This window comes from Garra rufa, chromosome 4, assembly GCF_049309525.1.
Source record: "Garra rufa chromosome 4, GarRuf1.0, whole genome shotgun sequence".
Lineage (NCBI taxonomy): Eukaryota > Metazoa > Chordata > Actinopteri > Cypriniformes > Cyprinidae > Garra > Garra rufa.
In genome coordinates this window covers 2290293-2318256 of record NC_133364.1, presented here as the reverse complement: position 1 = coordinate 2318256, position 27964 = coordinate 2290293, and the positions used below count along the sequence as shown (strand labels likewise).

At 37.6% G+C, this 27964-nt stretch overlaps 3 protein-coding genes and 2 non-coding genes across 6 annotated transcripts in view; 1 reads left to right on the top strand and 4 right to left on the bottom strand.

The window, feature by feature from the left end:
- The first annotated feature begins 119 nt into the window (after window positions 1–119).
- Window positions 120–422, top strand: LOC141333398 (dolichyl-diphosphooligosaccharide--protein glycosyltransferase subunit 4). Its single transcript, XM_073838381.1, has 2 exons — window positions 120–252; window positions 325–422. Exon 1 carries the CDS (start codon window positions 121–123, stop codon window positions 232–234), a length of 114 nt encoding a protein of 37 aa, XP_073694482.1. The 5' UTR covers window position 120; the 3' UTR covers window positions 235–252; window positions 325–422.
- On the bottom strand, window positions 422–23723 carry LOC141333397 (cytosolic carboxypeptidase-like protein 5). The gene is made up of 16 exons (XM_073838380.1): window positions 23634–23723; window positions 21928–22176; window positions 21596–21767; window positions 21331–21500; window positions 15440–15617; window positions 15164–15342; window positions 14384–14885; window positions 13589–13758; window positions 13167–13505; window positions 8460–8638; window positions 7274–7444; window positions 4569–4699; window positions 4447–4496; window positions 4231–4370; window positions 2441–2528; window positions 422–2295 (listed from the first exon to the last, which is right to left on the bottom strand). Exons 2-16 carry the CDS (start codon window positions 22146–22148, stop codon window positions 2280–2282), a joined length of 2706 nt encoding a protein of 901 aa, XP_073694481.1. The 5' UTR covers window positions 22149–22176; window positions 23634–23723; the 3' UTR covers window positions 422–2279.
- Window positions 23724–24071: 348 nt separating this feature from the next.
- On the bottom strand, window positions 24072–24144 carry trnaa-agc (transfer RNA alanine (anticodon AGC)). The gene has a single exon. It is a non-coding gene; the product is annotated as a tRNA-Ala (tRNA).
- An 853-nt stretch (window positions 24145–24997) lies between these two features.
- Window positions 24998–25086, bottom strand: trnay-gua (transfer RNA tyrosine (anticodon GUA)). The gene is given in 2 exon segments: window positions 24998–25033; window positions 25050–25086. It is a non-coding gene; the product is annotated as a tRNA-Tyr (tRNA).
- Window positions 25087–25701: 615 nt separating this feature from the next.
- LOC141333395 (transmembrane protein 214-A-like) overlaps window positions 25702–27964 on the bottom strand; it is an 11948-nt gene continuing 9685 nt past the window's right edge. For both annotated transcript variants that reach the window (XM_073838378.1, XM_073838377.1), the window contains exons 13-16: window positions 27786–27964; window positions 27543–27711; window positions 27303–27454; window positions 25702–26245 (exon numbers count right to left, since the gene is read on the bottom strand). The exon at window positions 27786–27964 is cut by the window's right edge and continues 36 nt beyond it. In XM_073838378.1, coding sequence (XP_073694479.1) covers window positions 26119–26245; window positions 27303–27454; window positions 27543–27711; window positions 27786–27964 — 627 coding nt within the window. In that variant the 3' untranslated portion in view covers window positions 25702–26118. The remainder of the gene's footprint in view (window positions 26246–27302; window positions 27455–27542; window positions 27712–27785) is intronic.

Here is a 27964-nt window from a genome sequence, read left to right as displayed (position 1 = left end):
CAACTGCATGAAATCTCCATGCTTTTATAGACACCATGTGGTAATACGGTGGTATTGATGGTTGTGTACAGTACTATGGTGTTACCACAGTAGAGCTGATGTGTGTGGTTTTGCAGTGAGATGGTGACAGACGTGCAGCTGGCCATATTCGCCAACATGCTGGGCGTTTCGCTCTTCCTGCTGGTGGTTCTCTATCACTATGTGGCCGTCAACAACCCCAAGAAACTGGAGTGAGCCCAGGAGACACGAGAGGTGAGCGGACACTCCTACACCATTACCATTAAATCACAACTCATTAGATGATCACGCATGTTTCTCTTCCAGGATGAGAAAGACCACATCCATGATGGAGAATCAGAGGATCCAGCAGCCTGTACATTTGCATTTTGTATGAAAATGATGTGAATAAATTGTCAAAGTGTGAGAGGCTTTGCGTACTTTTTAATCACAAGTGTTTCTTTCACAAATACATAATTATTGCTGTTTGAATGCACAGCGTTCACAGAGAAACAGCATTTAATTCACCATGAACAGTTCAGTCTGTAAGAAGCACCGCAATCCTGATTAAAATAAACAACTTTACATCACTTTAAATTACAAAATAAACTCTACTCGAGTCACAGATTTAAAAGGGTTTCTGTAAAACACCACGTTCATTAGTGGAGCTGCTGTAGTGTGGTTTAGTGGAGATGTGAGTAATGATGGATTTGATAACCTGTTCTCCTGCTCCTGTCGTGTCTGTAACTTAAGGAACGCTCCACCTTTTTTTGGAAACAGGCTCATTCTCCAACTCTCCTCGAGTTAATAAGTTGAGTTTTACCGTTTTGAAATCCATTCAGCCGTTCTCCTGTTCTGGCGATATCACTTTTAGCATAGCTTAGCATAGATCATTGAATCCTATTAGACCAATAGCATTGTGTTCAAAAATGACCAACGAGTTTCTGTATTTGTCCTATTTAAAACTGGACTCTTCTGTAGTTATATTGTGTACTAAGACCGGTGGAAATGTAAAGCTGTGATTTTCTAGGCCGATAAGATTAGGAACTACACTCCCATTCCGGCGTAATAGTCAAGGAAGTTTGCTGCTGTAATATGACTGAAGCAGGAGCAGTAATACCATGCAGCACATCGCAGCTCAACGTGACCAACTGCATGATCAGGGAGAGTTCCTCGTTGGAAGTTACCCAGCTGAGAACTAATTTCAGGTGCTGCGTGATATTACTGCTCCTGCTGTGTCCATATTACAGCAGCAAACTAACTTGATTATTACACCGGAATGGGAGTGTAGTTGCTAATCTTATCGGCCTAGAAAATCACAGCTTTACATTTTCTGCCGGTCTTAGTACACGATATAACTACAGAAGAGTCCAGTTTTAAATAGGACAAATATGGAAACTCGTTGGTCATTTTTGAACGTGATGCTATTGGTCTCATAGGATTCAATGATCTATGCTAAGCTATGCTAAAAGTGATATTGCCAGAACAGGAGAACGGCTGAATGGATTTCAAAACGGTAAAAATCAACTTATTAACTCGGGGAGTTGGAGAATGAGCCTATTTCCAAAAAAACTGGAGTGTTCCTTTAGGGACAATGAAACCAGACGCAGCACTGCTGAACACTGGAAACCACTGACGATTTAAGCACTTCATTTCACTCACAAAAATTAACATTACTGCTCACCCTCAGGCCATCTGAGATAGGATGAGTTAGTTTCATCATCAAATTTGTAGAAATGTGTCATTCCACCCTGTGCAGTGAATGGGTGCCGTCAGAATGAGAGACCAAACAGCTGATAAAAACATCACAGCACTCTCCAGTCCATCAGTTCACATCTGGAGAAGACAAAAGCTCAAACAAATCCATCAAGACATATGTCACTAAAATACACTGAGTCCATAATAACACTTCCTCCAGTGAAAATCACACCAAAATCCAGCCACATATTTGTTTAGAGCTGTTTTGGCTTGTAAACGATGCTTCTGTGCAGATTTTTCTCCTGATTCAGACCAGCTAGCTTTTTTTGGCCTAGAGGAAGTGCTACTATAGATTACAGACTCAGATTTTAGTTTAAAAAAAAATTTGATCAGCTGTTTGGACTCTCATTCTGACGGCACCCATTCACTGTGATGGAATGACACATTTATACAAATCTGATGAACCAACTCATCCTAATCCTGGATGGCCTGAGGGTGAGCAGATGTTCAGCTGATGTTCATTTCTGGCTGAAGTGTTCCTCTAACACGAGTGTTTGTGTGTAGATGAGCAGATCTGTAGTTCCTCAGGTCTGCAGAGATCTGTTGAGATGAAGATGTTTAAGTATTAGAGCACATGCAAATATCACATACATCTGCTGCAGTTCATGCACACAGGATGTGTCTCTCAGGAAAAGCTTGCTCACGTGTTTCAGCAGTAGAAGGCAAGAACAGGCTGCAGTGTTACCTGTGTGTGTGTTTGTCTCCAGAGCTCTGATAGCTACAGGACGAGCTCTTCAGCAGAGCTTTAGTGGCCAGACGCAGAGAAGATCCATCTGAAAACAACAGAAGAGAATGTGAATAATCAAAACCACAAGCTGCGAAATCTGTCAACAGAACAGCAGATTAATGCCTCACATATGAAAGATCTCATTTTCAGAAATGGAACCATGACCCTGGACCACAGAACCAGTCATAAGGGTCATTTTTTTTTAATTGTATATTGATGATTTATACATCACTTCTGAATAAATAAGCTTTCCATTGATGTATGGTTTGTTAAGATAGGACAATATTTAAAAATCTGCAATCGGAGGGTGCAAAAAATCCAAATATTGAGAAAATCACCTTTAAAGTTGTCCAAATGAAGTTCTTGACAATGCATATTACTAATCAAAAATGAAGTTTTAATACATTTATGATAGGAAATTTACAAAATATCTTCATGGAACATGATCTTTACTTAATATCCTAATGATTTTTGGCACAATTTTGACCCATATAATGTATTGTTGGCTATTGCTACAAATATAGCCGTGCTACTGAAGACTGGTTTTGTGCTCCAGGGTCACATTTATGCAAACCTTTATACAAAATATAAAGAGCTCAGTTTAATTGCCCAGACGCCCGCAGACGCAGCCGACTAGAGGCGACAAGACGGTCAGCTTTCGACGGCGCTAGTAAGGTGGCGTCGGGTTGGTGTGTCCCAGGCTTAAAAGATAATCTGCATATGTTTGTATCATATTTGTATCATCCATCAGTCTTTTATGGCTCATATAGTCTGATACAGTGTTGGGGGTAACGCATTACAAGTAATGCACGTTACGTAATCAGATTTTTTTCAAGTAACTAGTAAAGTAACATTACTTTTTCATTTACAAGAAAATATCTGAGTTACTTTTTTTTCTTCCTTTATGCGTTTAAGCCCACACTGCAAAAAAATGCTTTTCTTACTTAGATTTTTTGTCTTTTCTCCTTTTTTTCCAGCCAAAATATCTAAAAATTCTAAAAATCAAGAAGGATTTTCTAGACAAGTAAAAAAATTATTGTTTTGTTTTCAGAAAAAACAAAATTTGAACTCACTTAATTTTCACTTGTTTTTTTTCTGAAAAAAAAATTTTTTTTTTAGATATTTTGGCTGGAAACAAGAAAAAAATCTAAGTAAGAAAAGCATTTTTTGCAGTGAGTGTTGAACTTCCTTCTCCTACAGTCTACTCTATAGACGTGAATTTACTTTTCCTTAAGGCTTATTTATTTCACTTTTTGGTGTGAAAGGGCTTTTACATTTGCTAAAAATCTAACTTTTTATATTAAAAACAATCCAGCAAGCCCTGCCCAATTTTAAAAAGTAATGCAAAAGTATCGCAAAAGTAATGTATCGCATTACTTTCCATAAAAAAGTAACTAAGTAACATAATTAGGGAGTAACGCAATATTGTAACGCATTACTTTTAAAAGTAACTTTCCGCAACACTGGTCAGATACAGTGGGAATATGGAGGAAAAAATTGCTCATTTGTATTCAGACTCAAAAATAGGAATTTGCTGCAGATGCTGATATTTCTAAGAGGAAAATCTGATGCTTGTAATTTAATCAATGAGATCTTTAGAACAGATACTGACATAAACTATATCTCCAATAATATGTGTTAGTAAACTGAGATTGAAGTGATCCAAACATATAATGCAGTTTAGTCTTGAAATGTGTGTTTAAAACAAGAGGCGGGCTACTGTCTAGGGTTAAACGAGCGACTCTGACCCGCCAGGTGTTTCTTGATGCCGGGTTTGATGAGTTTCCAGACTCTCATGGTGGGCGTCTCAGATTCGGCAGGAGGAAGGACGCTGGACTCAAGGTCTCTCCTCACCGGGATACGGCTGGGCCGAGGCTGCAGCTCACATCTGAAAGCAGACTTACAGACTCACAACTGTGTCTCTGTGCTTCACCTGTACCTGCGTCTCAAATGCTGACCCTCACCTGCTGCACTCGATAGACGTCAGGATGTCCAGAGATTCCCGCAGCGGCTCCTAGAAAAACAAACTCAATGCTGTTTAGATCCGTAAGGCGTCTGTAAATGTGTTTCTGAGCTGATGCTCTACCTGCGACAGCAGCGCCGTCCTCTGCTGGGGGGAGTGAGAGTGGGCGGGGCCTCTGGCAGACTTGCCCCGCCCACCCCGCATTTGAATCTCTTTGATCTGTCTGGCGGGGCGCAACTCAGGGCAGCTGTTGCCTAGGCAACAAGACAGACAGACAGACAGCCAATTACAAACAGGTTCTGTGGTAACCACGGCAACAGTGGAGGGAGCTGGTTTGTTGATACGTAAATGTATATATCTGCTTGCAGACGGACAGGATGTGATGACAGCGCAAGATCGAAAAGAAAGGTCAAAGGTCACAGAAGCTGTTCAAACAGGATGTTTATTAGAGAAAAGTCAGCTGGGACGCTTCTATCGTGTTAATCAAGACACATTTATTAATGAGCACAGCATCATGTGGTTTACAGGAGACACGTGTGATTGGCTGCCGTTATACATTCAGAGACAGACGGGACAAGAGAACCACCAGATTACAGATTCAGGATGAATGAACACTCAAATAGAGAAGAGATGCGGAGAGAACAGGAAGTTACGTACACAAACACAGCGTCTGATCTCACTATATTTACACACACAGCGTTTGCTATACGTTATACTGGTTACAGCTCTAGGATGAACATCGGTCTGGCGGCGAGTTTTCACTGATGTGCTTTACGTCTGTAGATTCAACATTTGTGGAAGGATTTCTGGGATTTCAAGCAGCTTTGTGTGCAAAAAACAGCTGCGTTTCACTCGTCACTGATATATCACACTATATCCGCAACGCCACACACACACACACACACACACACACACACACACACACACACACACACACACACACACACACACACACACACACACACACACACACACGTCAATCTCACAGAGAAATGTCATATTTCACCCCAATCATAAAAAGAAAAAAATCAGGAATTATATTAAAATAAGAAAGCAAAATAAAATTTTACATCTGCAAATTCAACATCTAAAATTTAGCGTGACAAATAATATCATATTGAATACCATATATATATATGGAAGCCCATTTTTGCAGCTGAAAAAAAAAAAAAATTTTTCTCTTTTTTCTTTTTTTGAGTTATTTCTCAAAATTGCAAGTTTATTTCACGTGACTTTATTTCTTAGAATAGCAAGATATAAAATCGCAGTTCTCACTTTATAACTCGCAACTGCAACTTTTTATCTCATAATTCTGACTTTTATTGCATTTCTTTATATCACATTTATATCATGCAACACTGACTTTATTTCTCACAATTCTGACCTAATAACTAAAAATAGCGAGTTCATATCAGACAATTCTGACTTTTATTCTTGCAATTATGAGTTTATAACTCGCAACTGTGTGTTTATATTTCACAATTCTGAGAAAGTCAGAATTGTGAGATAAAAAGTCACAATAACCTTTTAAATTATTTTTTCATCATTATTTTGCATTAAAAAAAAGGTTTTGAGGGGAAAACGTGCTTTACTTTCATGAAAATAATATCAAAAATCTTCAATGGACCTAAAATAAAAAGAATAAATATTTTATTTAAGCAAAATCTAATTGATGTGAAATATGATGTAGACTCATATTTGAGTGAGACTGACGCGCATACAGTGAGCACGACAGATTCGGCAGAAGGCAGTACAGAGACAGAGTCAGAATAAAGGCCTTCAGATGAAGATCACAGCAAACCAATCAAATCACACATCAGACTGGGAGACACAGTAGAAAACACACACACACACACACACACACACACTACTCCTCTTTACACAGGAAACAATAAAAGTGCGGCGTGATCATATACAGATGTCACCTTTCATCAGCTTCAGGGAAACTGGAAGGTGACGTCACATCAGTATTAGATGTGTTAGTGTCAGCAGATTCTTACTAATGTCTGACTTCAGCTTTCTCAAAAACATGATCATATTTCAACCCAAAAGCATGACATTTGGTGACATTTTCATGGCAATCATCAATCAATTAGACTTAAATGTGTTTAAATGTCAATTAATGTGAAAAAAAAAAACATCTCAGAAAGAAAATCTCAGGTTTAATTCTCTCCCACAAAATGAGTGGATTATGCACAAATTAAACTATTTTTAATAATGAAAGCTTAAGATTTACATGTGCTTAACAACAAATTTAAAAATAAAATCTCAGGGGGAAAAAAAATCAGGTTTCATTTTATTTATGCAAAATAAAAACCATTTATTAGTAACTGTCATGAAAATAATGCACAAACATTAAAAAAAATGCATGCAAAAACTAGTGGATTATGCTACAGTAAAACTTTTGAGTTGAAATATGCTGTATTTTCATGAGATTGACTCAGTTTGAGCTCAGATATATTCAATGAACGTAGAATCTAAGGCCTCAATATTACTAAATTATTCAGAATAAATAAATCCTCTCTTTTTTTAATCAACATCTCAAAAAATCTTTTCAGGTGCTACATGGGATGTAAAATCCAACTTAAAAAAATAAAAAGAATAAAAAATGTTCAATCCACACACACACACACACACACACACACACACACACACACACACACAGAGGCAGTGAGGGCCCCGTCACTGCGGTGTGGGCCCCGGGGCCGTCCTGCTGTCGCTGAGGTAGGCCTGCAGGGGGGGCAGTTTGGAGAGCAGGCTGGGGCGGGGCATGGCCTGCAGGGAGGGCAGGATCTGAGCCAGGCTGGGCGGCTGGAGCGAGTACAGACCTGCCATACTGATGGAGCAGGGGCCCGGGGCCCCCGAGGACGAGGAGGACGGGGAGGAGGAAGAGGAGGAGGAGGACGGCGAGAGAGGGGGTCGTGTAGGGGCCGGCTGCTGGCGCAGAGAGAGCCGCTGGTGCTGATGATGCGGACGCCGCTTCTCCTGCGCTTTACACTCTACAAAACACACAACCACCAGAACAGAAGGTCAACTACAGTGCCTTGCGAAATTATTCATACCTCTTCATTTTTTTCACATTTTGTTATGTTGCTGCCTTATGTTGAACTACTTTAAATTACTTTTTCTCCCACATCAGTCTACACTCCCTACTCCATAATGGCAAAGCAAAAAATAGGTTTTTAACATTTGTGCAAATTAATTAAAAATAAAAAACTGAAAAGATCCCGTTGCATAAGTATTCATACCCTTTTCTGGAACAATCGAAATGTATCTCAGGAGCATTCATATTGCTTCTAGATGTTCCTACACTTGGAGTGGAGTTAAACTGTGGCAAATTCATTTGAATGAGTCTGATTTAGAAAGACACACACCTCTCAGAAAAGGTCTAACAGCTGAAAATGCAGATCAGAGCAAAAACCAAGATAACTGCCTGTAGAGCTCAGTGACAGACTTGCGTTAAGGCGATGATCTAGAGAAGGGTTCAGAAACAAATCTGCTGCATTGAAGGTTGACAGAAGCATTCTCCATAATGGAAGACGATTGGAACAACTAGGACTCTAGAAAATGTCCAAGCTGACAGAGATGGAGAGGTGAAAAGGTGAGGCAAAGAATGGCAGATAATTGCCAAATGCAGATGTGCAAAGATGCTCACATCAGACCCAAAAACACTTGAGGCTGTAAAGCTGCTTCAACTATGGACTGAGTTAAGGGGATGAATACTTATGCAATCTACTTACTTCAGTGTTTGATTTTTAATACATCTGTAACATTGGCAAATCTGGTTTTTGCTTTGTCATTATTATGGTGTATGGAGTGTAAACTGATGTGGGGAAAAACTAATTTAAAGCAGTTTAACATAATGCTGCAAAAAAACAAAATGTGAAAAAAAATTATGAGGTATGAATACTTTTGCAAGGCACTGTACATCCAAACCAACAGTGAAACAATGCATATAGAAGCTTGTTCCTGCCACAAAATGAACAAATAAAAACAGGTAATTGACTGACTTACCTCTGACGGGCCCCAGGCTCCGGTGTGAGGGCCGCTGTGTGGCGGGGCCGGGTGCGCTGCAGCCAAAGGTGAAGCTGGGAGAACTCTTGAGCTGAGGGGATGTCTGCCGGCCGCCGTGAACATTAGCGTTACTGCGCGTCCGGTTCAGGGAGTTTTCTGAGGCAGATGTGCTCAGACTCCTGAGAAAACACACAACACAGCAGAATAAAGCAGTGCATTAACACATGCGGTTCATATGGCTGGAAAAATGTGGTGAAAATCACAGATTTGCAAAGGGATATAAAGAAAACTGAACAAAAAAAAAAAAACATTATTAGTGTTCCACTGAGAGAAAGAGCTCACAACTAATTAAAATGAATGAATAATCACATTTCAATTCCAGAAAAAAGAAAATAACCATTTTATAAACAAATGCATAACATTTAAATGTAAAAAAAAAAACATAAAAAAAATAACAAACATTTAAAATAACTGATTTGATGTAAAAAAAAAAAAAAAAAAAAAAAAAAAAAAAAGTAAAATAACTGATTTAATTTTAAACTGGTTAAAGGTCTAGAAATTGAAGTGATTACACTGAAAACAGTTGAAATAACTGGTTGAATTTGAAACATTGAAACATTTGAAATAACAGATTCAATTTAAAACCTTGAAAATAACTGAGAAAATGTGTAACATTTAAAATAGCAGATACAATTTGAAAGATTTAAAATGACTTACTAGATTTGAAACATTTAAAATAATGATTCAATTGAAAAGCTTCAAAAATATCCGATTCAATTAATAACAGTTAAATTGATCGTCTGTAAAACATTTAAAATAGTTGATTAAAAAAAATTACTCCACATGTAATTTCTCCACAAACATTTCTTGATAAGTTACTCACCCCCATGTCACCAAGATATTCATGTCTGTCTTTCTTCAGTCACAAAGAAATTAAGCTGTTTTGAGAAAAAAACATTCCAGGATTTTTCTCCATATAGCGGACTTCAACAGACTGAAGGTTAAAAATGCAGTTTCAGAAGGCTTTAAACGATCCCAGCGAGGAACAACAGTCTTATGTAGTGAAATGATCGGTCTAAAGTAGGGTTGTCACGATACCATAAAAATGACTTACGATACTATACCAGCTGAAGTATCATGACACCATGCACTATTCTGTTCATTTAAAATTCAACTCTACAAAATGAATAAAAAATTCATAAATACAAAGATGTAAATCAAAACAGGCAAGATTTTTCTCTGAATACTTCATTAATGTGAATGAATGACTGGCTATTGTTATCCATGAAATCATGTAAACAAGACTCATGACATTTAGATTGTACTTATAATTGCATAAATAATGTTATAAGATTAATGTTTTAAATACAAAACTCTGAATATAGAAATATGTTGGAAAAGAATGGAACATGACGGGAAACTTCAAACCGCCAGCAGATGGCATCAGTGTTGATGATTGAATCACTGAGTCGTTCAACCGATTCTTTCAAAACAGCTGAATCATTCCGGAGTGAATCAAATGAGTCGTTTTAATGAATGGCTCAGTGAATCAGTGATTCGCCCAAACCAACGCGGATTCGAACACAGAAACGAAACCAAAACATCTCGCTCGTGTCATATTGCTGAACTGTCACGAGCATTTTTGCTGCCATATCTTAAAATTTCCAAGTTAGCAGCTTGTATATTAAAACGTATTCATTTATAATGTTAAAAAATACATAATGATTGATAAGAACTAAGTGCAAAACCACTATGTTCATGAATGGAATTGCATTCGTGATCGCAAAGATGCTTCCAGAAACGAATTATTACACCTGTTCTAAAAGTAGGCAAATGAATAAAAATACGAAAATTCTTTCTAGTAAAATATTTTGATGTTGAATAATTGATTCTTGAGCTGCCACTTTGTAAATAACATCAGACGGTCTGAATCAGACCCTCTCTTCTGATAAACTGCAGCGTGAACAACGACGTGCGCGTGCACATTCTCATTTCAAACTGAACTGAAGCGCCGGGAAACACTGAATACTACGGAGCCCCTTACGTCACCTGTAGAAGAAAAATAATTAATCCGTGGGGACGGTTTTGCAATTCGTTCCCTCAGTTTATAAACCGTTCTCACGAATTCTTAAACTGTTCCCTCAGTTTAACAATTCGTGCCCACGGATTAACAAACCGTGCGCTCAGATTTTGTAAACCGTACCCTCGGATTTTGAATCCGTACCCACAAATTCATAATCCGTGCGCACGCTTTCGTAATCCATTCCCACAGTTTGTAAACTGCTCTCACGGATTTGTGGCCCCGCCCCCAAATTCAACCAGGACACCTGTTTATATGCTGGATGCATTGTTTTGCATTTATTAAACTTTATTTCTCAGTAGGCTATATGAGACTATGCAACTGACAAAACAGAGTTTTTAGCTTTATTTTATATTAATCACCAATAGATTAGCTGCCAAAACATCATGTGTTTTAACCTATTGGTTATTAATGTAAAATAAACGATAAAAAGAAGCCTGTTTTGTAAGTGCGGTCATGGTACCAAAATAAAATAATAAGTGAAGAGCGCTGTTCAAACGGCTTTGTTTTATATAATATTTTTCAAAATATAAAATTACCTGAATTAAAAAAAAAAAAACGAGTTTTGGAGAGGAGAATGTAAAAAGTAATGTAGCCTAATATATTTCATATTTAATAATTACATTAACAGTGAAGCATGCATCTAACTCTGAGTGAAAAGATTAAGCTATCATAAAATCACCAAAATGAGTCTGCATGTTAAGAATGAACAAACACATTTGTGCACTCATTTATTTAGCCTATAAATTAAAATAATAATTACTATTTTAAGTATTATGACGTAAACAGCTTATACTGTTTCTACTGATCGGGGCCACAAATCCGTGAGTACAGTTTAAAACCCGTGGGAACGGATTGCTAAAGCGTGCGCACGGATTATGAATTTGTCGGTACGGATTCAAAATCCGAGGGTACGGTTTACAAAATCTGAGCGCACGGATTGGAAATTCGTGGGTACGGTTTGTTAATCCGTGGGCACGAATTGTTAAACCGAGGGAACAGTTTAAGAATTCGTGAGTACGGTTTATAAACTGAGGGAACGAATTGCAAAACCGTCCCCACGGATTAATTATTTTTCTTCTACAGGTGACGTAAGGGGCTCCGTAGTACGAATACCACATAAAGCGTAGACACAGCCTGTAGTACACAAAGCACAGCAGAAAGACATTTTGACAGTCAACTTGTAATGTTTCTGCTGGCGTGCATGAACGTTTTAAACAGTGTTCCTGCCCTGCATACAACATATCCTATGGTCCTATACCGTATGGACGATACTACCGTTTCAAAAATGCAATGGCACCGCGGGTATTTGTAAGCTTTAGTATCGCGATACTACTGTAATACCGGTATACCGTGCAACCCTAGTCTAAAGAATTTAATATTTATACATTTTGAACCACATAAATGCTGCTCTTGTCTAGCTCTAACTCCAGTTCAAGACTGTTAGGGTGTGTCTCATTTTCTGCTCCAACTTCAAAATCGAGAAAATGAGACGGGAGTTTTTAAAAAGTAAATAAATTGTTAAACATTTTTTAGAAAATAACCAATCATTTTGCTAGATAAGACCCTTCTTCTTCGGCTGGGATCCTTTGAAGCTGCACTGAAGTCCACTATATGGAGAAAAATCCAAGAATGTTTTCCTCAAAAAACCTTTCTTTGCGACTGAAGAAAGACAGACGTGAACATCTTGAATGACAAGGGAGAGAGTAAATGATCAGGAAACTGTTATTTTGGAAGTGGAGTAATCATTTAAAAGGATAGTTCACCCAAAAATGAAAATGTGATGTTTATCTGCTTACCCCCAGAGAATCCAAGATGTAGCTGACTTTGTTTCTTCAGCAGAACACAAATGAAGATTTTTAACTCAAACCGCTGCAGTCTGTCAGTCATATAATGGCAGTGGAAAAGTAAACAAAAACATGCACAGACAAATCCAAATCACACCCTGCGGCTCGTGATGATACATTGATGTCCTAAGACACGAAACCATCGGTTTTTGTGAGAAACTGAACAGTATTTATATCATTTTTTACCTTTGATACACAGCCACGTCCATCTGTCCTGAGCAGGAGCTCATCATCCGGTTCGTGACTCGTGTAGCGCTCTGGAGTAGAATACGCAAACACCGGAAGCGATCTGTTGCATATATACGACACTCATTGTTTCCACAGTGCACAGAGATTGTGGGTATAGCGGCTATTCAAAATGGTAATTACTTGCACTTCTCCTGATTGTTCAAACCCATTTAAAGCTAAAAGATAACGATTGCTTGTGCAAACTCATCCGGGACTTTTCACTGATTTCCCCTTACGGTGTTTGTGTATACTACTGTTTCGTGTCTTAGGACATCAGAGTATCGTCACGAGCCGCAGGGTGTGATTTGGATTTGTCTGTGCATGTTTTTGTTTACTTTTAAAGGTCTGGTGTCCATCCACTGCCATTATATGACTGACAGACTGCAGCGGTTTGAGTTAAAAATCTTCATTTGTGTTCTGCTGAGGAAACAAAGTCACCTACATCTTGGATGCTCTGGGGGTAAGCAGATAAACATCACATTTTCATTTTTGGGTGAACTATCCCTTTAAACATACAACATTTCAAATGATCTTGCAGGAAGGGTCTCTTACGCTGGTTTTGGCGAGCTGCTGGATTTGGTGTTGGCGTTAGCAGCGTTTCGGCGGTTGTTGGACACGAGGCCCTTGCTGTTCCTTACGTGTTTGAGGATGGAGGCGCGCAGGTTCACCAGACTGCTGTGTTCAGACAGAACCAGCCTCGGCCACGGGTTACACTCGCCCATGTCCAGCGCCGCCACGGCCACCGCGCGCCCCACCTGCTCGAACACCTCCGGCGTGTATTTGGGCGGGAAGGTGGGCGGCGGAGGGGGCGTGGCTCGTCCGTTATCGTGACAGGCGGGCGGGATGCTGTTGACCGAGCGGCCCGTGTTGTAGTTGCACTCCAGCGTGTAGCTAAACACAGAGAACACACACGATCGTTCACACACACGTCACAGCGGTTTAATACTGGCCTGCTTCTGATTGTGGGTCAGTACCTGTGGGTCAGGCCGATGGCTTTGTGAATGGCCACACGCCCGCTGCCCTCCTTCGACTGGCCGTCACGTTTGTCACGAGCGTACATGTTCTTCTCGGAGAAATTACAGCCCAGGAAATCAAAATGAGCGCAGTTTAGAGAGATCAGCTTTGGATACAACATGTTCTCCACCTGTAAAACAAAAAATTTAAATGATGGATTAAATGCATAATATAAAAAAAAAAACCTGATTTATTATATAATGTTTAGAACAATGATTAAATTTGAAACATTCAAAATAATTGAATAAAAAAACATTTAAAATTTAAATAACTGATTAAACGTGTCACATTTAAAACAACAATTAAATGTGAAACATTGAAAAAAACGGAACAAATTTAAAACATTTAAAATAAAGATTAAATCTGAAACATTTAACATAACTGAATAAATTTGAAACATAAAAAAAGATAAAAACTGAAACATTAAAAAAAGTGAATTCATTTGAAAGAGTTAAAACAATGATTACATCAGAAACATTTATAATAACTGAATTAAACTGAAACATTTAAAATAACTGATAAAATCTGAAACATTTTTAAAAAACTGACTCAATTTTAAACATTTGAAATAGCAAATAACTGATTTACAATTTAAATAACTGGTTAAATATTTATATAATGTTCACCCCTTGATAAATTATTTTTTATAAGGCTAAAAAAAATAAAAATAAAAATGCCAAATCTGCAAAAGGATGAAATAACAACACACACACACACACACACACACACACACACACACACACACACACACACACCTGCTGACTCTCATCCGGCAGGTTGTTGCCGTACATGAAGCATCCTCGTTTGGAGGCGTGTCCGTGCAGGTCTACATAATAGGCCACTCCACTCTCCTGGGGCGGGATCTGCTCAGAGGGGGCGGGGTTCGTCACACCCACTGCTTCGACTCTGCTCGGTGTGGATTCGTTCTCATCACAGGGCCCCGCCTCCCTCTCGACTCCGCCCTTCTCCCAGCTCTCCTCCAGCTGCATGGGGATCTCGGAGAGGTCAAGGGTCGGCCCCTCCCCTCGCTCCGCCCCGTTGCGCAGCTTGAGACAGTGCTCCTGTTCAGTGGGTGTGGTCACAGGAGGAGTGGTGTTTGATTGGTTGGAGGTTTTTAGGGCGGAGGGCGTGCTGTTGCCGAGGCGATTGTGTGTGTGGTGGTAGAGCAGCAGAGATTTGGCGCCGTAGATGGACGGGTGCAGATCGGGACTGGGGTTCACATACTGTCTGTTCAGATTCACACCACGTGAGTCCGTCCTACAAACACACACACTTCAAATAACTCACTTACATTTGAAACAATAACTTTCATAATGTTCATTTTATAATTTTATAGCATTTAAAATAAATAAAATGTAAAATAAATTAATTTAATTTAATTGTTTAACAATTAATAAATGTCTTTTATATGGTTTGAAAAATAAAGTTAAAATGGAGATGACAACTGAAGAAAAAAAAATATTATTATTGTTAAATAATGTTAATGTTAAATAATGTTAACTGAAAACAAGATCGAGCCCCAGATGACCTCTGACCTGTAGTGACCCCTGACGACCCCGTCGGGGTTTAGCATGGGAATGAGTTTGAAAACGAACATCCTGCGGAGCGTCTGAGCGCGTGGGTCGTCCTGACTCAAGATGAAGTTCAGGAAACCGTTAAAAACAAAACTAGACGGCGTCTCACCGGGATGAACACGACTGCTCAGAAAAAACACCTGAACACAGCAGAGAAAACACACTCAACACAATCACGTGTGTGCTCTGAAACAGGCTATGGGTTACTGAGGTGATAGTGTAATAACCGTCTGATACCCGTTTGCCGGTGAAGCAGTGCGGTCGAGGCGTGCTGAGGTCCGGGAACAGACGCTCCAGCCGCGGCTCCCTCTCCTCCAGCAAACCGTGACACGACGAAACCGTGATCAGATCCACCCGATGGCCGTCCAGAGAGTGACACAGCAGCTCACGGTGATAGTAGATACTCTCCAGCGGACTACACACGGACAAACACATCAGCAGAAAATACAACTACAAGCTGCAATGTTTGATTACAGGAGGACCTTACAGGAAGAAGAGCAATTCAAAAGGAAGACACATTCATGTGTTTAAAATATATTATGCATAAAAAGCGGGGAAACAACTAACTTTGCAATAAATTATATATTGATTATTTAAATATTTTGCGCTTTTAGTGGCTAAATGTAAGATTACGAGAATAAAGTCGCAATGTTTCAAGAATAAAGTCGGAATGTTTCAGAAATAAAGTCGGAATGTTTCAGAAATAAAGTCAGAATGTTTCAAGAATAAAGTCGAAATGTTTCAAGAATAAAGTCGGAATGTTTCAGAAATAAAGTCGGAATGTTTCAGAAATAAAGTCGGAATGATTCAAGAATAAAGTCGGAATGATTCAAGAATAAAGTCGGAATGTTTCAGAAATAAAGTCGGAATGTTTCAGAAATAAAGTCAGAATGTTTCAAGAATAAAGTCGGAATGTTTCAAGAATAAAGTCGGAATGTTTCAGAAATAAAGTCGGAATGTTTCAGAAATAAAGTCGGAATGATTCAAGAATAAAGTCGGAATGATTCAAGAATAAATTCGGAATGTTTCAGAAATAAAGTCGGAATGATTCAAGAATAAAGTCGGAATGTTTCAGAAATAAAGTCGGAATGTTTCAGAAATAAAGTCGGAATGATTCAAGAATAAAGTCGGAATGATTCAAGAATAAATTCGGAATGTTTCAGAAATAAAGTCGGAATGATTCAAGAATAAAGTCGGAATGTTTCAGAAATAAAGTCGGAATGTTTCAGAAATAAAGTCGGAATGTTTCAAGAATAAAGTCGAAATGTTTCAGAAATAAAGTCAGAATGTTTCAGAAATAAAGTCGGAATGTTTCAGAAATAAAGTCGGAATGTTTCAAGAATAAAGTCGGAATGTTTCAGAAATAAAGTCGGAATGATTCAAGAATAAAGTCGGAATGTTTCAGAAATAAAGTCGGAATGTTTCAGAAATAAAGTCGGAATGTTTCAAGAATAAAGTCGAAATGTTTCAGAAATAAAGTCAGAATGTTTCAGAAATAAAGTCGGAATGTTTCAGAAATAAAGTCGGAATGTTTCAGAAATAAAGTCGGAATGATTCAAGAATAAAGTCGGAATGATTCAAGAATAAATTCGGAATGTTTCAGAAATAAAGTCGGAATGATTCAAGAATAAAGTCGGAATGTTTCAGAAATAAAGTCGGAATGTTTCAGAAATAAAGTCGGAATGATTCAAGAATAAAGTCGGAATGATTCAAGAATAAATTCGGAATGTTTCAGAAATAAAGTCGGAATGATTCAAGAATAAAGTCGGAATGTTTCAGAAATAAAGTCGGAATGTTTCAGAAATAAAGTCGGAATGTTTCAAGAATAAAGTCGAAATGTTTCAGAAATAAAGTCAGAATGTTTCAGAAATAAAGTCGGAATGTTTCAGAAATAAAGTCGGAATGTTTCAAGAATAAAGTCGAAATGTTTCAGAAATAAAGTCGGAATGATTCAGAAATAAAGTCGGAATGATTCAAGAATAAAGTCGGAATGTTTCAGAAATAAAGTCGGAATGTTTCGGGAAAAAAGTGGGAATGTTTCGGAATGTTTCAGAAATAAAGTCGGAATGTTTCAGAAATAAAGTCGGAATGTTTCAAGAATAAAGTCGAAATGTTTCAAAAATAAAGTCAGAATGTTTCAGAAATAAAGTCGGAATGTTTCAAGAATAAAGTCGAAATGTTTCAAAAATAAAGTCAGAATGTTTCAGAAATAAAGTCAGAATGTTTCAGAAATAAAGTCAGAATGTTTCAGAAATAAAGTCGGAATGTTTCAAGAATAAAGTCGGAATGTTTCAAGAATAAAGTCGGAATGTTTCAAGAATAAAGTCGAAATGTTTCAAAAATAAAGTCAGAATGTTTCAGAAATAAAGTCAGAATGTTTCAGAAATAAAGTCAGAATGTTTCAGAAATAAAGTCGAAATGTTTCAAAAATAAAGTCGGAATGTTTCAGAAATAAAGTCAGAATGTTTCAGAAATAAAGTCAGAATGTTTCAGAAATAAAGTCGGAATGTTTCAGAAATAAAGTCGGAATGTTTCAAGAATAAAGTCGAAATGTTTCAAAAATAAAGTCAGAATGTTTCAGAAATAAAGTCAGAATGTTTCAGAAATAAAGTCAGAATGTTTCAGAAATAAAGTCGGAATGTTTCAGAAATAAAGTCGGAATGATTCAAGAATAAAGTCGGAATGATTCAAGAATAAATTCGGAATGTTTCAGAAATAAAGTCGGAATGATTCAAGAATAAAGTCGGAATGTTTCAGAAATAAAGTCGGAATGTTTCAGAAATAAAGTCGGAATGTTTCAGAAATAAAGTCAGAATGTTTCAGAAATAAAGTCGGAATGTTTCAGAAATAAAGTCGGAATGTTTCAAGAATAAAGTCGAAATGTTTCAGAAATAAAGTCGGAATGATTCAGAAATAAAGTCGGAATGATTCAAGAATAAAGTCGGAATGTTTCAGAAATAAAGTCGGAATGTTTCGGGAAAAAAGTGGGAATGTTTCGGAATGTTTCAGAAATAAAGTCGGAATGTTTCAAGAATAAAGTCGAAATGTTTCAAAAATAAAGTCAGAATGTTTCAGAAATAAAGTCGGAATGTTTCAAGAATAAAGTCGAAATGTTTCAAAAATAAAGTCAGAATGTTTCAGAAATAAAGTCAGAATGTTTCAGAAATAAAGTCAGAATGTTTCAGAAATAAAGTCGGAATGTTTCAGAAATAAAGTCGGAATGTTTCAGAAATAAAGTCGGAATGTTTCAAGAATAAAGTCAGAATGTTTCAGAAATAAAGTCAGAATGTTTCAGAAATAAAGTCGGAATGTTTCAGAAATAAAGTCGGAATGTTTCAAGAATAAAGTCAGAATGTTTCAGAAATAAAGTCAGAATGTTTCAGAAATAAAGTCGGAATATTTCAGAAATAAAGTCGGAATGTTTCAAGAATAAAGTCAGAATGTTTCAGAAATAAAGTCAGAATGTTTCAGAAATAAAGTCGGAATGTTTCAGAAATAAAGTCGGAATGTTTCAAGAATAAAGTCGGAATGTTTCAAGAATAAAGTCAGAATGTTTCAGAAATAAAGTCGGAATGTTTCAGAAATAAAGTCGGAATGTTTCAAGAATAAAGTCAGAATGTTTCAGAAATAAAGTCGGAATGTTTCAGAAATAAAGTCGGAATGTTTCAAGAATAAAGTCAGAATGTTTCAGAAATAAAGTCGAAATGTTTCAAAAATAAAGTCAGAATGTTTCAGAAATAAAGTCAGAATGTTTCAGAAATAAAGTCGGAATGTTTCAAAAATAAAGTCAGAATGTTTCAGAAATAAAGTCGGAATGTTTCAGAAATAAAGTCGGAATGTTTCAAGAATAAAGTCGAAATGTTTCAAAAATAAAGTCAGAATGTTTCAGAAATAAAGTCGGAATGTTTCAAGAATAAAGTCGAAATGTTTCAAAAATAAAGTCAGAATGTTTCAGAAATAAAGTCAGAATGTTTCAGAAATAAAGTCGGAATGTTTCAAAAATAAAGTCAGAATGTTTCAGAAAAAAAGTCGGAATGTTTCAGAAATAAAGTCAGAATGTTTCAGAAATAAAGTCGAAATGTTTCAAAAATAAAGTCGGAATGTTTCAGAAATAAAGTCGAAATGTTTCAAAAATAAAGTCGGAATGTTTCAGAAATAAAGTCGGAATGTTTCAAGAATAAAGTCGGAATGTTTCAAGAATAAAGTCGAAATGTTTCAAAAATAAAGTCAGAATGTTTCAGAAATAAAGTCAGAATGTTTCAGAAATAAAGTCAGAATGTTTCAGAAATAAAGTCGAAATGTTTCAAAAATAAAGTCGGAATGTTTCAAGAATAAAGTCGGAATGTTTCAGAAATAAAGTCGGAATGTTTCAAGAATAAAGTCAGAATGTTTCAAGAATAAAGTCGGAATGTTTCAAGAATAAAGTCGGAATGTTTCAAGAATAAAGTCGGAATGTTTCAGAAATAAAGTCGGAATGTTTCAAGAATAAAGTCAGAATGTTTCAGAAATAAAGTCAGAATGTTTCAGAAATAAAGTCGGAATGTTTCAGAAATAAAGTCGGAATGTTTCAAGAATAAAGTCAGAATGTTTCAGAAATAAAGTCGGAATGTTTCAAGAATAAAGTCAGAATGTTTCAGAAATAAAGTCGGAATGTTTCAGAAATAAAGTCGGAATGTTTCAGAAATAAAGTCAGAATGTTTCAGAAATAAAGTCGGAATGTTTCAAGAATAAAGTCAGAATGTTTCAGAAATAAAGTCAGAATGTTTCAGAAATAAAGTCGGAATGTTTCAGAAATAAAGTCGAAATGTTTCAAAAATAAAGTCGGAATGTTTCAAGAATAAAGTCGGAATGTTTCAGAAATAAAGTCGGAATGTTTCAAGAATAAAGTCAGAATGTTTCAAGAATAAAGTCGGAATGTTTCAAGAATAAAGTCGGAATGTTTCAAGAATAAAGTCGGAATGTTTCAGAAATAAAGTCGGAATGTTTCAAGAATAAAGTCAGAATGTTTCAGAAATAAAGTCAGAATGTTTCAGAAATAAAGTCGAAATGTTTCAAGAATAAAGTCGGAATGTTTCAAGAATAAAGTCAGAATGTTTCAGAAATAAAGTCGGAATGTTTCAAGAATAAAGTCAGAATGTTTCAGAAATAAAGTCGGAATGTTTCAGAAATAAAGTCGGAATGTTTCAGAAATAAAGTCAGAATGTTTCAGAAATAAAGTCGGAATGTTTCAAGAATAAAGTCAGAATGTTTCAGAAATAAAGTCAGAATGTTTCAGAAATAAAGTCGGAATGTTTCAGAAATAAAGTCGGAATGTTTCAAGAATAAAGTCAGAATGTTTCAGAAATAAAGTCAGAATGTTTCAGAAATAAAGTCGGAATATTTCAGAAATAAAGTCGGAATGTTTCAAGAATAAAGTCAGAATGTTTCAGAAATAAAGTCAGAATGTTTCAGAAATAAAGTCGGAATGTTTCAGAAATAAAGTCGGAATGTTTCAAGAATAAAGTCGGAATGTTTCAAGAATAAAGTCAGAATGTTTCAGAAATAAAGTCGGAATGTTTCAGAAATAAAGTCGGAATGTTTCAGAAATAAAGTCAGAATGTTTCAGAAATAAAGTCAGAATGTTTCAGAAATAAAGTCGGAATGTTTCAGAAATAAAGTCGGAATGTTTCGGGAAAAAAGTGGGAATGTTTCGGAATGTTTCAGAAATAAAGTCGGAATGTTTCAAGAATAAAGTCGAAATGTTTCAAAAATAAAGTCGGAATGTTTCAGAAATAAAGTCGGAATGTTTCAGGAATAAAGTCGGAATGTTTCAAGAATAAAGTCGAAATGTTTCAAAAATAAAGTCTAAATTAATTAGTGGCAATTACAAGACTAAAGTTCTAATATTTTGAGAGTATATTCCAGCCTATTGTGAACGCAAATGGCCCAGATTGGGATCACCAGGAGATATAACAAAGTCTCAGCTTTCAAAATCTAAATCAGTTTTAACTCTATGATTTAAAATTCTACAAATATTTTGACTTTAATTTTGTAGCATTTCGGCTTTATTCTCAAAATATTTGGACTGTTCTCTTGTTTCTTCCGTAAGTGAGCTGTGAGGCTGCAGCAGGTGTCTGATGGTTGTGTACCTGCAGGGCCCCGGCGTGTGTGCGGCACTCAGGAACCTGTGGTCCAGCTGCAGCATCATGTCCTGACACTCCGTGTACGAGAACGGATAACAGAAGGAGAAATAAGTGGTGACGCCGCGCACGTCCAGCAGACGATGAACAAACGACAAGATAAACTGACTGTCTGACATCTGCAGAAACACACACAGGAGTTATTTATAGTTGGATTATTTCAGGAAACAAACAGGATTGTTTGAAGTGTTTTTCTCCAGCGGTGTGTCTGCACCTCAAAGACGGGTCTGTCGCGGACTCTCTCCCAGCGCGTTCTGACGGGCAGCGAGCGGACGAACGGCGCCATGCCCTGCGAGTAAAGCTTGCTCTGTTTGTTCATGTTCATCATGTTGATCTTCAGCAGTTTGCCCGGCAACGTCCCACGAACACTGAAGTAAAACCATGACCTGTTGGACACACATTCTATCTTTAATTCAACATTAAACCCAAAAATAACCAAACAAAAAAGTCAAATTGCCCATGAAGCAGTTCTAAAGCATCTTAAGCTCTTAATGATACAACTCTATTTCACAAAGATCTGAACACTGCGATCATGTAATCATCTACCGGTTGCCGTTCTCGAACTCTGTGCTGGCGCAGTCCGGTTTGGTCCAGACGTTAAACTCGTAGTCGGGCAGCGGCTGGGCTGAAGCGTTGGCCGGTCTGCCGCTCTCGCCGTCGGGTTCGGATCGATCCACTCGCTCCACGCGGGCCAGATTCCCCGAGTCGAAGCGCGAGCTGAACGCGATGCTCCCGAAGCGGAACTCCATGGCCTGGTGGACGTTCATGCGGCGCTGAGACTCTTCATCTCCACACCTGAATGACAAACCAAACACACTATCAGTCAGTGACCTCTGACCCCCAACATCAGCTCAGCTCACGGCCCATAAAACACACGGCAGATCCTGTGTCTCCTCTGCAGAACTGCTTCTGTAATGAATCCTGTAATGATCGTGCACTAGCTGGAAAAACAAGCACAGTTTCAGGACACACACACACACACACACACACACACACACACACACACACACACACACACACACTAATGATGACAGACAAGGTTTGACGTACCTAGTGAGTTTATCACATTTCACAAACAAAAACTCCACCAGTGCAACATTACAGAATGCACACTTTATTTTACTGCGCATTTTGGATTATTTGCAATTTTTTAAATAATAAAAATCACTATATATTTCATTGCACACATGGCATTATTTTTTTATTTTTAAGTATTGAATGCATACTACTATTTTATTACACATTTTTTCATTATTTGTATTTTTTGAAATGTTACATAAACACAATATTGTATTAACACTTTACAATATTTATTTTAAATAAACTATATGTTATTGCACATTATGCATAATTAAAATTTTTTTTTAGCTTAAACACTATTTTATTGCACATTTTGCATTATTTTCATTTTTTATTTTACATTTTAAATAAACAATATTTTACTTCACATTCGGTCATTGTTTTCATTTTTAAAAAATGTATTAATATATGCTATATATGCTATTGAAAATGTTGCATTATTCTCATTTTTAAATAGACAATAAATTATTGCAAATTTTGCAGAACTCTCATTTTTTAATGTTAAATAAACACTATATTTTTCACTTTTTATATAAGATTTATACATATATAGTATAACCATACTTAAATGCTTTTCTTTTTAAATTTCTCTTGCTTCCTGAAAATCTATCTTTCTCCCTGTAACTAAATTTAGACATTTCTAGTTGCATTTTCTTTAAATCTTGCAGAAATATCAACCATGTACAAAAACATAGTAATACCATGATACTGCGAATGCATTGTAATGACTCCATTTAATATATTTAATTATTATGCACCATAATTGTCGTTGTTTTTGACACGATGATAATCGTCATCCCGTGATTCTACTTTAATGTATGACTACAGTAATCAAACAATGACACGGTATTTTCAATCGGAAATCATCAGTGTACCATGGTACGTTCTCGTAGGTGACATTACCTGATTGAAACCTATTATACGAACCTGTATCATTCTTTATCTCCTGCCAGACCGTAAACACACGATAGTTTCTGAATTCCGCTGTAGCTGTAATAGCCATCCGCAGCAGCTGCTAGTGTTTGGTTAGCATTCGCTAGCTTTACTGCAGCTATTTCATGACAAAATCACCACCGTTGTCTGACAAAACACCTCAGACGCGAGCAGCAACGAAATCTAAACACAAATCAAAGCAAGCATGCGTTTGTCATCGCTGTGTTGAGAATAAATACCTGCGTTTATTTCTTCCTCCTCAGCGATCACTAGGCGACTCTTTAAACCCAAACAAACCCTCATCAGCAACTCGACTCACAGGAACAGCGACCTGACCGCTGATTGGCTCTCGAGCACAGCGCAGCGACAGCTGATTAGCTCGCTCGACAGCTGCGCGCGTAGAGATTGGTTGGTTTGATTCCAAGGACGTAGTAACAGGAAAGGCGTGTAAACCATAATAAAACAATCTTAAATTTGTGTGCTCATCAAATTTAGTTAGATTAGAATTAAAATTTGATTAGTGACATGTTTTAAAAACTCGATCTTAAGGTTCGATATAACGTTACATATTTAAAAAAAAAAATATATATATATATACAGCGCGAGTTGTTTTGCGAATCATGAGTGTTCACTTCTCATTTAATTCTTTATAATTCGCGAAAAGATCCGAAAAGCTATGGAGGATGCGGGCATCGATCCCGCTACCTCTCGCATGCTAAGCGAGCGCTCTACCATCTGAGCTAATCCCCCGCCTGCGAGACCCGCGCCAGGCATCATCCTCCATACAGTGTCAGTTACTGTATAATAATTATCAGCGCTCAATAAATGTATATTAGTGATGGACGCTTTCGAAGCACTGCTTACTGAAGCTTCGGACCTTTTGTGAATCGCTTGTTTCGAAACAGTGGTTCGAAGCGCGTATCAAACTGCCAAAGTCACGTGATTTCAGTCATTGCAATGGTTTGCCGCTGCAAATTAATATAAAAAACACACACATACTATACATAGACTTCATATTTGATGTTTTATTTGCATTTAAAGTATTATACTTTCAATAAAACATTTGCAAAAGCTGTTTTTATGCTTGTTTTAGTTGCATTTACACACTTTGACCAGCAGGCGTCTCTAGCGTGTTGTGTTTCGAGCGCTTCGAAACCGTGAAAAGGTTTGTTTCTCCCATCACTAATATTTATTATGTTTATTAAATACGCGTTCAGTTCAGTCTATTCCACTAAATAAATACCTAAATTCGCTTTTAAATCAGAATGACCTTCACTTACACTAATATTTATGGCTACAGTCCTGCTGAAGCGAAACCCGCGTAGACCAGTTTGGACCAGAATAGGGATATTTTCAATAGGCAAAGTTGGTCAGCAACTGTAAAACACTTAAAAAACTAGGCTGGTTAACGCTGCAGGCGAAGTGTCCAGGAAGGACATCACTATTCAAATCGTTTACTAGTTAAACCAGTTCATCTGGTCTGGTTTGCTCTATACTAGAATGTGTTCTTACCGTTACCTTGAGCTTATTTGCTCGACTGAATCGAAGTCAGAAGATTAAACAAGTTACTGAATATATATACGTGTTTTTAAAAAAAAATTCCTCCTTCGAGCCGGATTCGAACCAGCGACCTAAGGATATCAGTGGATACACCTCTACAGTCCTCCGCTCTACCAACTGAGCTATCGAAGGGGATGGAATAACACAGTAATAACGCTGTAATAACATCGTATGAATCTACACGAAAACTACAATTCTACCAAAACTTAGTTCGACCAAATATTTATATTTGCTTAAAATATGCTCACCCTCAGGCCATCCGAGATGCAGATGAGTTTGTTTCTTCACCACATTTGTAGAAATGTGTCATTTCATCCTCTGCAGTGAATGGGTGCCGTCAGAATGAGAGTCCAATCAGCTGATAAAAACATCACAATAATCCACAGCACTCAGTCCATCAGTTAACATCTTGACAAGACAAAAGCTCAAACACATCCATCGTTAAGACATTTTTAACTCAAATACATTAAGTCCATAATCCATAATAACGCTTCCTCCAGTGGAAAAGTCCATCTCCTATTGTCGCTTACCAAAATCCAGCCCTATATTTGTTCAGAGCGGTTTTGTAAACTGTGCTTGATCTGTGCAGATTTCTCTCCTGATTCAGACCAGATGGCTTTTTCACTGGAGGAAGGATTGGATTATGGACTCATATTTGAATTAAAATGTTTTAATGCGCACACACAAGGCTTTGGGTTCCATTACACAATGAAAATATAAAAATAAGCCAGGCACAGTGAGCAGGACTGAACAGCATTGGTTTATTTATTTATAAATCATTTACAAAGTAACAAATCAGTTCATCTGACAGGACACACGCCTGCTTCAAATGATATATTCTATTTCAACAGCGCGGTTTCTGTAGCAACCCTGTTATTCTGGAGTCCGCGGCCCGAAAGCAGAAGATGCGGCTGTGTCTGACGGTGAATGGTCCATCAGCTCAATCACATTAATGTTCAGTGTTCAAGTACAGCAGCAGTAGTCATTAGTGATCCACACAGAGCTAAAGAACACGCCTCGGAAAATAAACACCATGAAAAACATCTGCATAAAAGACCGAACCGTCAGTACAACAGATATAAAATCATGCAAATTGACAAAATAAAGCAAAACGGGGGAAAAGGAGGAAATGTGAGGTGAAGGAGGGTCTGTCGGAGACGGGCATCACGCTCCAGACAGCAGCTCCTGAGCTCGACTCTTGACGGCAGACGTGGCGTCCTGCAGGTAAATCCAGGTGCTGTTGGTGAAGGATCTCAGGTGATTCTGTAAGCAGTGGAGCGACACCTCGCCGCTACAGACACAACAAACACATCACTGATCAGAACACTGCTTATCTGCACACAGAAGAGCTAAAGGTGGAGCAGCAGAAAATGCCTGTTTGTTATCAACACTTCAGTGAAATCAACCTGCGCTGACGTTATAGACACTTCTGCTTAAACGTTTGGGATCAGTAAGATTTTTAATGTTTTTTAAAGACATTTCTTCTGCTCATCCAGGCAACATTTATTTAAATCAAAAATACAGAAAAACAATTGTGAAATATTATTTAAATTTAAAACAACTGTTTTCTATGTGAATATATTTTAAAATGTAATTTATTCCTGTGACCAAAGTTGAATCCATCATCATTACTGCAGTCTTCAGTGTCACATGATCCTTCACAAATCATTCTAATATACTGATTTATTATCAATGTTGGAAACAGTTGTGCTGCTTCATATTTTTTGGAACCGGTTATAATTTTTTTCAGGTTTCTTTGATCAATGAAAGGTTAAAAAGAACTGCATTTATTAAAAACACTACTGTTTAAAAGTTTAGGGACTGAACATTTTTATTCTTTCTTTCTTTTATTTTTTTTAAAATAAATTAATCCTCTTATTCAGCAAGGATGTGTTAAATTCAGAAAGTGATAAAAAAGTATTACATTGTTACAAAAGATTTATATTTTGAATAAATGCCGTTTCTTTTTAACTTGTTTTTCATCAAAGAATCCTGAAAGAACATTGATAATTCTAATAATAAATCAGTATATTAGAATGATTTCTGAAGGATCATGTGACACTGAAGACTGGAGCAACAGCTGAGGAAAATTCAGCTTTGCATCGCAGGAATAAATTAGATTTTAAAGTATATTCAAATAAAAAACAATTTTTTATTGTAATAACATTTAGCAGTATTACGGTTTCTTACTAATTTTGTTCTGCATTTTTGATAGTGCTTTAAAAAAAAAAAAAACATTCCAAGTCTTACTGATCATAAAGTTTAGAGCAGCAGTGTGTGTGGAGACAGAAGAGCGAGCCGGAGCTCAGTGAGGCGCAGTGATGTGATGTGTGTTGTGTGTGACTGACTTGCATGACTCTTGCAGGCTCCTCCAGGCGTGTTGCAGCGCTGTGTTCAGATACTGCAGCGCCGGGACGATCAGGTGCTGGTGGACGTACAGCAGCAGCTGCTTCACATACTCTATCAGCTCAAACACACTGTCTGGAGTGTTCGCTTGGACCTGAGGAACACATGTATTTACATGAACAACTACAAATCTACATTTTTGTCATCTAGAAAGTAAAAGGACGTGGCATCTGTATTCTGACCCATTCTATGACGAGCGGCACTTTCTCCTGCAGCCACAGAAACACTTCAGAGCTCTTCTGAGCGACGTAGAGCGCCGCCGCCTTCATCCAATCGCGTGCGTCCTCCAGCAGCGGCCCTGTGGCCTCCGCCGCGCGAGAGTAATAGTACGGCGTGTTCTCCGCCAGCCAGCTGAAACACAAACACACCTGAGTCACGTGACACGGCAGCAGCACGTCTAGCACGCGTTCGATGCGTTTCCTGACCTGACGCTCTGCTGGCCGTAGTGCGACACTTTACTCCAGGCCTGCCGGGATACGCCCGTGACCCCTGACCTCTCCAGATACAGCGCCGCGGTGGAGTCGGCGAACGACCCCCGTGACCTCACGTCATGCGCGACGAAGCCCGCCACGAACACCAGCGTCATCATCAGCACACGCCTCCA